Here is a 12,362-nt window from a genome sequence, read left to right as displayed (position 1 = left end):
TTTTATCACATCTAAACACACTACAAAAAAAACCCCAAACCTCAAAAATCCCACAAAGCCCCCAAAATAAATGATAATATTCTAAGGTTCACTTTACTAACACTGGAGTATCCTGAAGTTTAAAAAAAAAAAAAAAAAAACAAACAAAAAAAAACCCCCACACACAAAAAAACCCCACACAAAACAACACCAAAACAAACAAAAAACCACAAAACCTAAACCAACAAAAAACACCACAGCTGTGAAGTAGAGGAAATACATTGGTATTAAACTCAGCTCTACCAACATTTTCTTCTCTTCTAGCAAAGAAGCTTTGCTCATTTTCCTGCAGAAAACATACGGCATAAGTATGTTAGTTTGTATACGTACACATACTTACATTCAAATCAAAACAGATATGCATGTGCTTGCTGGTAACCCACTGTGAAAGAAAGGAAGTTTGCACTAAAAAGAAAATGAAAACCATTTCCAGAGTTCTTCCCTGCCTTTATATTTTTTTGTACCTCAGCACTGGAGAAAAGCTAATACCAGGACCTAGGCATAAAGGAATAAAAATGAAGCATATCCCAGCAGTATTCTTTTACTGGAACGCAGCATGAATGCACCCTGACACTTCAGTTTAAGGTGGAACAAAGCATAGTCTTCTGTTCTGGTACAATACCTAGACTCAAGAGACTCACATTTAAGGGCTGCCTGCATTATGAAACTAATGTGACACACTAATGCGACCTGAGCAATAGACCTTGACCCTAATTCTACAAGTCTGGGGTTTTTTTTCCCCACATGCATTTCCTTTAGTAAGCATGCAAAAATCCTAGAACCTCATTTGTAAAAGCAAGGCTTTAAACTTTTCTGTGCATCAGTTCTGCATTTGTACCAAGTTTTGTCAACCCTTTCTCAATCTTGCTATTCTCAATCTATCTATTCAGACTGCATATTTACGTACTGTATCTAGGAAAACAAGATCTGGTTTAATTTGGGACTATTAATTTTTGTTGGTAATCAGTCAATGATTCCACCAAATGTTTCTCTTCAGAAGCTAAAAGCCACAATACCAGACAGGGTTGTCCTCTCATATGTTGCTAAGGCTAGACCTATCTAGAATGAGTTTAAAAGGTTATTAGCTCTGCTTTATAAACAGGTATGTAACACAGTCTCACAAGATACTTCTTGCTTTAGCATATACAAAATGTAGTCTTAAAAAGGTCTTTATATCCCTCCCACAAAGGCACACTGCAGTACAGTCCCTGACTGGTTTATTTCTTCTGATACAGCAGCAGCAGATGCTTCTCCTTCCAATTTCAAAATTAAGAGTTCCAGGGGAATTAGAGAAGCAAATAAGTAGGACTTCCATCCACGACACATGGATTCAACAGCACTTGTAATGCTTTACTTGTGCTGCAGGAATGCAGAGATAACCAGGAAGATGCAGTGTCCTTCACCTGAGTTTAGGATCCAGTTAAAATCTCAAAGTAACAATACAGAATGATTTAGAGAAACTAGCCCAACACAAATGTGGTAAAAACAACAACAAAAAGTCTTCCTAACTACTTTGTAAGCACAGTAGTGCTTTTCACTTAAAATAAAAGTAGAATTATCATCAAAGCAGAAAAAAGTATCTTTAGTTACATCTGTATCAAAACTGCTCTAGGCATGTTTTAGTCTTTCAGACAATCAGCTTCAGTCCGGAACTGGAGTAAGCAGGAGGTTCAGATTATTTTTACTTACTCTTCCCAACATTTTGAGAGGAATCCTGCCTATACAATTTTTAGTTTTTGTTGTACACAGCCTGTTCAGAGTAGAAAAAAAAATGCCATGGAAAGTTCAAAATTCAAGGGACGGGAGACAAGAAAATGTATTTACCCTGAATGCAGATTTTGATACAGGATCATCCATAGGATTTAAAGAAATACTTAAGAAAAGTCAGCAAGCAGGATAGTTGACTCCTAATGTACTCATTATGGGACCAACCCTATTTCAAAGATCAGATTTGAAACTGCAAAAACCTCAAAAGGTCTTTTCTAAGGTACTGATCTTCATGAAGTTGGATGATAAAAATCCAAAACAATGTCACAGTGCAAGATCACCTAGAAGCTTCCATTCAGATTCTCCACTGTAAGTGCTCTGTGCAACTGCTTCTCAAGCTTGTGCTCCTTCTTAGAAGGGAAAAGACAGGCCATGGTTGCATACTATTTCGAGAGCCCAACCCTTTCCTAATCTGCATTTCATCCTCAAAGTACATCAGATTTTCCCAGATGATGATTTAATGACAAAAGCAGATAAACAAATATTATTCTCTAGCATTTTTAAAAATTAACAACAGAAAGAGCAGGAAAATACGAAATAACAGTTACACTGATTTCCTTATTTTGCAAAGCCACTGCAAAGAAACAACAAATAAGAAAGGCATGTGATTTTATTTACTAGTTTAGCTATTTATTATCGCTTAAATTGTTCTTTGTCCTGAGGCTAACAAGAGCTTTCTTTGAAAAAGCTAAGAGCAACAGCAATCAAAAACCAGGATTTATGGTAGAAAGCCTCTAGCCTTTTTCTTTTATACTTGACAAATGAAAACCTTACAGACAGTTTGTAACCATCAAGGTGTCCTAGAGCAAACTGTATAATCATGAGATATTACCTGCATGAATTTCAGTTTTCTACTTCTTAGCCATTGTATCTTATTACAAATTAGATAAGACTATTTGAGACAAGATGCTTAAATCTACCTTTGCCTAGGTACTAATAGCAATGTAATTGGTAGAAATGGGAAATTGTGCCTTTAGTAGTAAGCGAAGACCAAGGCCAGCAAGTAATAGCATTACTTTTTTTGCGTGGGGGGCGGGGGGAAGAGTAGCCAATCCAACTGAAAAGCCGCCCTCTTCCTCTCACTCTACGCTGTAGTGCATATCCAAAATCATGTTGTATATGTATGTACAAAATAGTATTCATTTCAGCTATCTGATTACGCAAAAAATCTGCCAGCACAAACAACTGCAAAGCAGCTGAGCTCCTTCCAACCGGGCAGTGATGACATCCTGTACAACTTTTACCTGGTATTCTTAAACAAGTTTTATTCAGTTATCAGGCATGCATTAACAGCAACAGCTTAAACGTAACATTGAGTGAGAAGAAAAGCAACCAGCTAAGAAATCAAGGCATACTACTGAAATATAAGATACAGCCAGCCAGTACCCTTTCAGGAAAATAATTAATTAATCAGTATTCCATTTCTCAGCTGTTTTGGTGCAGCACTGGGTCAAAATACTGCTCTGTAATTGAGACTGTTGCAGATAGTGGCTTTGGGAAGGCAATGAAAAAGAAAAAGCGTGAAAAAGAAATGTGTACTTTCTTATTTACATCATGGTTCTCTAATAAGAGGTGAAAAAACCCTGTAAACATACAGCAGAGGACATTACTTTATAAATTATTAAGTATGGGGTTTATATTTAATAAAATTATATTCAACACCATTTATTGAGCCTGTAAAAATTGTTTTTTTTAAATTGGAACAACTGCACTAGCAGAGTGCACAGAACAATTTCAGCAAGCAAGAGGAGTCAGGTGGTGGGGCCCCAGGGAAGTTTGACAGAGAAGGAAATAATTCAAGTCTTTCTAGCATAAATTTTGAAACAGAAAACTGATGGAATATGGAGGGAGACAGCTTAAGGGAAAGATGGATGTAATATATGACAGGCTGATATAGCAAAGAATTTGGAAAGCAACTGTAATTTTATTCCCACAGCCCATTTCTTCTCATCAGCTGGGTGGGCTCTTCCTATCTCTGCCTAATTCAAAGGTATCAAAGAAAAAACAACAGCAAAACAAAAAGAGAACAAACCTCTCCCCTCAGCCCTGAAGACCTGTCACTATCCCCTTGCCTCGCTGTTTTTGGTTAAAACAGTGAATATACGTCCTGGGGGGAAAAAAAAAAAACCTGCCAGCTGTTGTGAGATAAGGGATAATAGTGAACACTGAGCTTAAGGAGTCTCTGACTCTTCACCAGAACTTCAGATCTCCAGTTGTTTGCAAAGCATCCCCTGACAGAGACACAGATGGGCAGATGGACAAAACTGCACAGAGCATACATATATATATATATATATATATGTATATATGTGTAGGAGGGACTGGGGTGGGGAGAGGGGGAGGGAGAGAAAGATCAGTTAGAGCTGCCTCAGAGGGAGAAGTAAAAACAGGATGGGAGAAATCAACTTTTTTGTTGAGATAACAAGCAACATCATCCAGACCCTAGGTCCCCAAATGAAAATGAGCTATTAAATAAGAATAGCAACAACCCTGGCCTGCCCAATATTTAATGCCGTTATTTTTAAAAACAGTCATTGGGTGACTACGGCATTAGACATAAAAATGAGAACTGAGATGTGAAAACGGGGAGCACAGACACAGCAGTATGAGCATGTTCGCGAGGACAAATTGCGCTCCTCATGGTGATGATGAGGATGTGGTGGCCTCATGGTGATGACATCTGATTTTCCTGAAATGTTGTTCCATGTGCTGAATATCGACTAAAATGAAGCAGGCAGGGATGGAGGAAAAAAGTGTGATGTACATGCTGATTACCCCCATTTCATCTGTCCATTCTAAACTTTCTCTCTTGATTTGATTTTTAAAGGACTGCATGTCAAGACTGCATGATGCTTTTGACAGTAAACTACTATTTTACCCTATCAGGCAAAACCTGACTGATTATTGAACATTTAGTTAATCCTCAAATGGCTACCAGGGAGACCAGCAAAACATCCAACAGTAGACAAGGCTTGTTTGGTATTCCTGCTTATTAATTATATTTCATTATTGCCCAGTAATAGAGCCTTGGTGTCTATTAAAAATCCCTCTGAGTTCAGTGGCTCATCTGCCTACAAAAAGAAAGACTAAAGGAAATAACGCAATTTGTTCTGAAAGCAACTGAGATCCTTGCACTTTTTCATATTTAACTTTAAAGCATATATTTGGGGGATTGGTGGTGAAGTTCTAAAAACTTCCCTTTGTTTTCATTTGGTTTGGATCAGCCTGTAAACAGAACAAAGGCCTTTCATCCAGAGACTTTAAAAGATGTGATTAAAAACTATCCCTGTGACCACAGCAAGCATTCTGGGTGTGCAGAACTCCAAGGCACGTGTCAATTGTGTCAGTGGAGGTGCAAAGGTTCCTGTTTTGGAAACTAGCAATTTTGCAAGAATATCATTACTACCGTATTCTACATGATGGATTTCAAATCTAGGTGCACATCTTTTGGTGTGAGTCAGGATAGGGACTCAGTGGGCTTGTCTGAAACTCCGTAGACATTGTGGAACAGAAAGCACTAAATTAGTTAGCAGACAAAGCAGATGTGCCATACCTTTAAGGGATGGAGTACTATTGTTACTGGGAAGCATTTTGTACATTACTACAGTTTTGAAACAGTTTTATAGGTTTACACAAGGTCAAGTACCTAAATGACATTTGAGGGTATTGCAACCTGTGTTATTTGCCTGCATGTTGCCTCACATGCATCCGCACACCCACGGTGAAGCACACTCTCAGGCTCCCACCCCTAGTCTCTAGACTTTAACAAGGCCACAGCTGCAGCATCATTCAAAGGTTTGGCTTTGCCTGCCTGCAGCAAGCAGGTGTTCTTCCAAGATACCAAGTAACCTGGATAGTCTGTCAAAGAGATGGCTGCAATGGGACTTTCTTGTAGGGGAAAACATTAAAATTAAATGACTGGAGTGGTTGGGAAATTTTGGATATTCATTTTACAGATTTGGCTAGCATAAACCATGCATGTGGCAGCAGATTACAAATTTTTATGTTGATTTTGAAAACAGAAGAACCCTGCTGACTGATGAAATACAGATAGATAAAGCAGTCTTTTCTAGTTTTTAAAATAGTTATTTGCAGCAAGTTGGCTATAGAAACCTGTTATTCAAACTGCTAGTTCATAGCTCTCTCTACCATTTACCATATGCTAAAATCATGAACCCGCACACCATACTGTAAACAGTGATACTTGCATTTGCTGCTTACAGGCATTTATGTCCTAAAACCTTCAATATTATCATACTTTTTAAATAAGAAATTACAGCACACTGTGGGAATGGCAAATAGATCCAGAAACGCAGCATTTAAAACTGAAATCTCCACATAGACGAAGCAGTATGTCTGGCACATGCAGCTTGGAGGAAGGAAGGAAGGATGTGTTTTGGACAGAGATGCCATGGACACACGGTCCTCAAGCAGATAAAGCTGATGGGCATCCCAGAACTGCCCATTCCAGCTCATTACCAATTTCCTGAGGCTTCAACACCCAGCTAGGAGAATTTGTAGAGGGAAATCCTATGCCTGTTTTCTGTAGGAGGTCAAATGAATGGATTACAATGATCTTTCTTAAGAGCCTTTTTCCACTCTGCCCTGCCTTCTGTTAGCCTGCCTCCCTCCTTTCCCCAACACTTCAGCCACAGAAATTGCACTACTGCTTCCACACCGCTACCGAAAGCTCTTACTTTGTGTCTGAGCCTCATTTTGTACTCAGGAGGGCCAAATACCCAAGTATCAGCCCAGAGACACCTGCCAGTCCGACAAACATAAACAGACTATTGCCAGTAATCAATAAAACTGTCATTGCACCTTGCAGCTACAGAAAGGAGCTTGATAGTTCTGCAGCCATAAAAGGAGTATGCACCTATTTAAAATGCAGGTGATGATAGCATTTGATGGGTTTTGAGATAAGGAGCATATCTGAGTGTTCTACAGACATGATAGTTCATATGCTAACAACATGAAAATTATATAAACATAGTTGTCCAGGCCAAAATCCAGATCATAGGAAAGTAACTATATAGTACGTATATAGTATAGCTATGAAATTATTAGAAAAGCTAAATGCCAAAGCACAGTCTGCATTTTTAAAACTACCTGAGACATTTTATAGCCTTAACCAACATGGAGCTTTTTTCTCAATTTGATTTTTTTTCCTAAATTCCCCATGCAGAAAACAGTCCAGTGACAATACATTCTGCAGCAACACAACAGTTGAGTCTTCCCAGAACACAATATTTTTCATTTATTTGTAGAACATGACCTAAGAGATTCGGCTTGACTTCTGCCTGGTCTGATCCAGGTAGAGCACACTAAGGCATCCATGTCAGCCAGTAAGTCAGACAATATTTCCGAAAGTGGTCCATTTTCATTTCACTCATTTCTATCTAACATATTTCAAAATTTGCTTTACAACCAATGCAGCATAAAGACATAGCCAAATTACTACTACTTCTTGTGTTTCCCCATCACTTTTAAAGCCTTATTTTATCAAAATATTAGCCTTCTATAATGAACTCAATACTAGCATATCGATGATATTAAATTACTAGTAAGGGTCCCTGAAGGTAATGAAAGCTAACCAGACTTCTGTTTATTATCATCACATTTATTTCTTCAATATCAACCACACCACAGGAGCAGAGTCTTTTAGCAGCTGCAGAGCCTTTGGTGATCATTGCATAGTTCTACAGCTGGATAAAATATCCACAGACTGGCTCAAAGAAAACATTTGACCTTGAGGTACAACAGATCCCCTTTGAAACAAACTTTCTCCTCCTAAGCAATCTGAAGAGTCAGTCTCTAGAAGTGAATCTGCAGGTATTAGACATGAAGGGAAAAAATCCTTTTGAAATAAGAGGGGGGGCTGGGGGAAGAGGGGACTCAAGCATACTCGATTCTAGATCAGATAATAATGGTTCAGAAAACAGTTCACCGGATGATGAGATTAATGCTAACATTTCTCAACTTTTCTTTTGTGCCACAGAAGGGTGGGAATTATGAGTCAGAGAAAGCCCCGTGCTCTAAACCAGTTACTTCCTATCACATACCTCTGTGTCTTTTCCATTACAAAAAACCTGCTCAAAGGCTGAATATATTTTTGCAATAATTTCACCACATGTGTTATCATGGTATATTTCCTGCAATTCTCTGCACTTTAAAGGGCTATTGGCTGTGACTGAATGACTTAGATTAACACATACAAAACACAGTCTTAAAACTGTTTCACAGTCTTAAAACTATTTCATTTATGTTGCCTGTAAATTCCCCCAATTTGTATTTTTCCCAAACAAGGTCAAAATTATTTAAAAGATTAGCCAGCAGATTTCATACCAAAATTCAAAAAAACCCCCAACCCAGCAGCACTTATTATAATAAGCCTGTGTAATAATAAAGTACATAACCTGCACTTCAATACATGATTTGGACATTAACAGCCCCACTGAACGTATGCAGTAACTCAAAGAGGCCAGTAAATCTCATTTTAAGGCCTAGTATGAAGCACCCCACAGCCACAAAATGTTACAGCAGAATGCACTCTCTCTGCTGGCTGCCATTTGGTGCAGACCTTACGTTAGAGCCCAGGCACAAAAAGTATTAAAGAGTTTGGAACTTTTAATAAACTGGAGATTTAAAAAAAAAAAACAAAAACAAAACAAAAAAAAACAAACAACCACCAACCTTTTTCGGGGAAAAATCATGAATGTAATATCAAAAGACCAATAACGCATGGGAAAATAGAAGGAGGACACAAAGATATTGAAAAGCATCAAATTCAGGTTTACAAAATAAGCATTAGAAAAATTTCCAGACCATAGTACAAGTAAAGGAGATGAAGTTGCGGAGTTCATGGGAAGGTGAGCCCTTTAGGACAGTCTGTTGCAGAATTGGGATTTCCTAAATGATTTTCCATATTGTGGAAACGTGAGTTTACATGCTTAAACTGCCTTGGGTACTAAAAGGTAAAACTTGAACAACAACAACAACTTGTCAGAAAACCAAATTATACAGAACTACTGGTAGGATATAATGGGAAGGGTCTATCCACACATCCACTGTAAAGGACGAAGTTCTCAAACAGCATCAGGCCAATGTCAGATACTTACCTCAGATCAGCAGGCCTCTGCCATAAACTCAGCGTTGGTAGTGAGGAAAGGTTTTGTCAATTTGCTAGACAAATTCAGGGAGCTTTTGACATAAAATTACCAGGCAATCAAGCAGTATGAGAAAGAAAAGTACTAGGTGATGAAGAAATTGAGTCCCATAACAGCAGTTCACTGTACTGCAATAGTGAGTGAGCATGGCAGACTACTTTATTCTCAAAAGCACGTTAATTTCCAGTTTACTAAAAATCATCAAAGAGTTAGCAAGCAAGTGGTTCCACTACAATTAAGTATAATTAAAAATAATCTTACCTTCTTTTGATCTTCTAGTTTATGACTTACTGGATTCCTTCCATGTTTGTTCATCTCTGAAGATAAATCCATCACATTCACTCCTTGCCCTTCAAAATGAAATCGGTTCAGCAATACAGCAAACTAATCCAAAAAACAGGGGCTACAAACACACAGACATGGTGTTCCATCACACATCATCTCTGAACATCAATGACTTGGAGAAATGACTAAGAAACCCATCGATCGAGCTGAGAAAAACTTTGCAGTTCACTCTTGGGACTTTCCAAATCACCATAGCGTTTTAAAAAGCTGATGCTTAAGAAGAGAAATATTCATCTGCTACTTTTATCTCCAACTGCTATCTGTATCTTTCTTCACAGGTTTCCATTTTACAGAAGGTTACATCCTGACTGTGAACCTGTTGAGAAAAAAAAAAAATCATCATCATCAAGATTGATTTGCAATTTGCTGTTACTTTTTGTAATATCTGTCTTCCTCAGGTGTGTGTGGGGGGGTGGTTTGTTTATTTGTCTTGGTGGTTAATTTTTTTTTTTTTTTAAGAAATTGATACTGTTTTTTTATTTAATACTTGGCAGGATGAACTTATGCATGATCCCACTTGTCCCCCTCTACATCACAGTGGACATGCAGAGTATTCACTGAGAACAGCCAGTGAATTCCAGCTACAGACATCAAGGAAAAGTTAAAGGAAAGAGAAGAGCAAAGACTATTTGACTAAAGGCAGCATAGATGAAATTTTTTCATCATTATCATATACTTCCTACTCAGTGCCTTCAAAAGTAATAGTCAGTATAACACTGACAGGGTCAGACAGGGAAAACCTGTAGTCAGAATACTAACTCCTAGCCAATATGACAACTTAAAAAAAAGAGCACCTCCCCCCAAAAGTTCTCTTGAAGGCTGCAAATGGCAGGGGGGAAAAAAACAAAACAAAAAACCTACAAGCAAGATTACTTTGCCAGAAAGTTAAAGTTCTGCTAACACCAAGAGAAAGAGCCAGTGTCTCTTCTGTCATTTGTGACAATAAAATCGTAGAATATTCATGCCTTCAGTGCAACTGAAAGCCAATTGTGTTTAAATTGAATTAACTGAGTAGATGAAGCCCACGTAAAAAATAATTCGAATGCCATTTCAATTCATTTTAAATGCATAATGTTCACAACATGCCTTCACTAATGCATATGGAATAAGAAATATGTCTAGATAGTGTACTGGATGGTACATGCTAGGTCATGTAGTCTATCTCTAATAAAATGACACTGAAAAGGTTATTTTCTCTTAACAAAATAAATAAATCCAAAATTCAGTGGAGTCATCACCAATATTACTATCAGCTTAAACTCTCTTTTAATCAGACCCAAGGTGCAAGTGATACTCTACTGTAACTGATTTATACTTAGGCCAAAAATTGTAAACCTAATGGCTGAAGTTTGCTTCCAAAGAAAGAAATCCATATTTAGGCATCTATGGGGTTTTTTTTTCCCCTAAGCACTGAAACCTGAGGTTCAGAAACAAAGACTGTGAACTGACAGTCAAGTCTGATAGCTGTTTCTAGGAGGATCTGAACTAACCTTCTGTATTTGCCATGGAAGCCACTTTTGTTTTTTAATAGAAGATGGCTCATACCGCTTAGTTTTTGGCTTGGTTGTTAATGCTATCTTGGATTTCTCTGAGTATTCTCATGTTTTCACTTTTCACCCAGGACTTAAAGGCAAAACATACTGTGGTCTATAGAGGGTTCTCCTTTTTTGATAACATTGAATTAAAAACAAGCAAACAAAAAAAAACCCTGAGGATGCCTAGTTCCACCACTAAAATTGCAAGCTTTATTTCTGCGATGCAGTTATAAACAGGAGAAAGACTTAAGCTGTTACCACATGTTGGGTGATTCCAGAAGGGTGGGATAAACCCAACACTAAGAGAAAATCAAGGCTCAATATTGATACAAAGAAACACTGACAGCATGTTACCCTATGAGATACATTTCTCCTTCAGACCAAAGAGTGTTCCAACAAGGAATAAAATTGTAGTTATTCTCAACACTACAATGTGAGGCACCTATTTCGTATCCGTATTTATCTTCACATACATTTGAACATGATATCAACAAAAGGACTAATCATGCAATAAGGACAAGTCTAGTTCCAAAAATAACTAGAAGCAAACAGAAGATGCGTCTGCCTGTGAAGTCATAAGAACATAAACAATTGTACATGAAGCCACTACATGAGAGAACACATACCCAGATAGAAGCTTGTTTCCCAAACACAGCTTTAGCCTGATACGTCTCCCCTAAGCATATAACCAATTCTGTTTGCTATTCCAACTTTTGAGAATCACCTCCTCCTGCAAATGACAAAGGTAAGCATTGTATTACAAATACACTCACCAAAGTAGACTCAAATGCTTGGAGAGCATCTTTCTATTCATTATTTAGAGCATCCTGGGGAAGTCAGTGAAATAAATAACAAGACTGTAATGCATGTTAACTGCCCAGAGAATAGAAAGTAGTCTATATAAACTGCACTGTTAAAAAATTCCATAACTTCGAATTTTTATCGGCTTATGTGGGATAATGGCCGAGGTGGCTTAAAAATTAGAACTTATATTCACACTTAAGGCACAGCATTGAAGAAGCCTCCCAGGTGGAATGCGGCTGACATGCAAGGAATCCATGGCATGGGAGTTCCCTAGGCCTGCAACCTTAGATGTTGGTAACGCCAGGGGAACTTGGTGTGCTGACTCTAAGAGGCGCTGCCCAGAGGGTGGAGCGGTGTGGAGATGCCGCGGCCAGGCTCTGCAATAATAGGGGAACGTAAAGGTGTCAAAGAACTGATAAGCGGCATATTTACTACCCTGGGCCAACAGCCTGCCACGTTTTTGGCAAAATGCTGTCCTTTTGGTGAACTTTGCTCATTATAACATCATTATAATACCAAAACACACCTCCATCCCAAAAGCTACCCGCCTCCAAGGTGCGACCACCCCTCACTGAGCTTGCGCACTGAATTTTCCTAGCTTATACCTTTAAAAGCGAAGCGAGAAAACTTTACACCAATCCTAAACAAAGGTATGTATGACTAGAGTCACTCAAGCTCCACCCGAAAGGTGAAAGATAGTATAAAA

General features: G+C 38.3%; 1 protein-coding gene across 1 annotated transcript in view; it reads right to left on the bottom strand.

Moving 5' to 3' along the window:
- NAV3 (neuron navigator 3) overlaps positions 1-12,362 on the bottom strand; it is a 564,703-nt gene that overhangs the window by 410,124 nt on the left and 142,217 nt on the right. The window contains exon 2 of the mRNA XM_075495976.1: positions 9,234-9,633. Coding sequence (XP_075352091.1) covers positions 9,234-9,305 — 72 coding nt within the window. The 5' untranslated portion in view covers positions 9,306-9,633. The remainder of the gene's footprint in view (positions 1-9,233; positions 9,634-12,362) is intronic.

Source organism: Mycteria americana, chromosome 1 (assembly GCF_035582795.1).
Source record: "Mycteria americana isolate JAX WOST 10 ecotype Jacksonville Zoo and Gardens chromosome 1, USCA_MyAme_1.0, whole genome shotgun sequence".
Classification (NCBI taxonomy): Eukaryota; Metazoa; Chordata; class Aves; order Ciconiiformes; family Ciconiidae; genus Mycteria; species Mycteria americana.
Note: the sequence above shows the minus strand (reverse complement) of the source record. Positions and strands in the feature narration are given on the sequence as shown.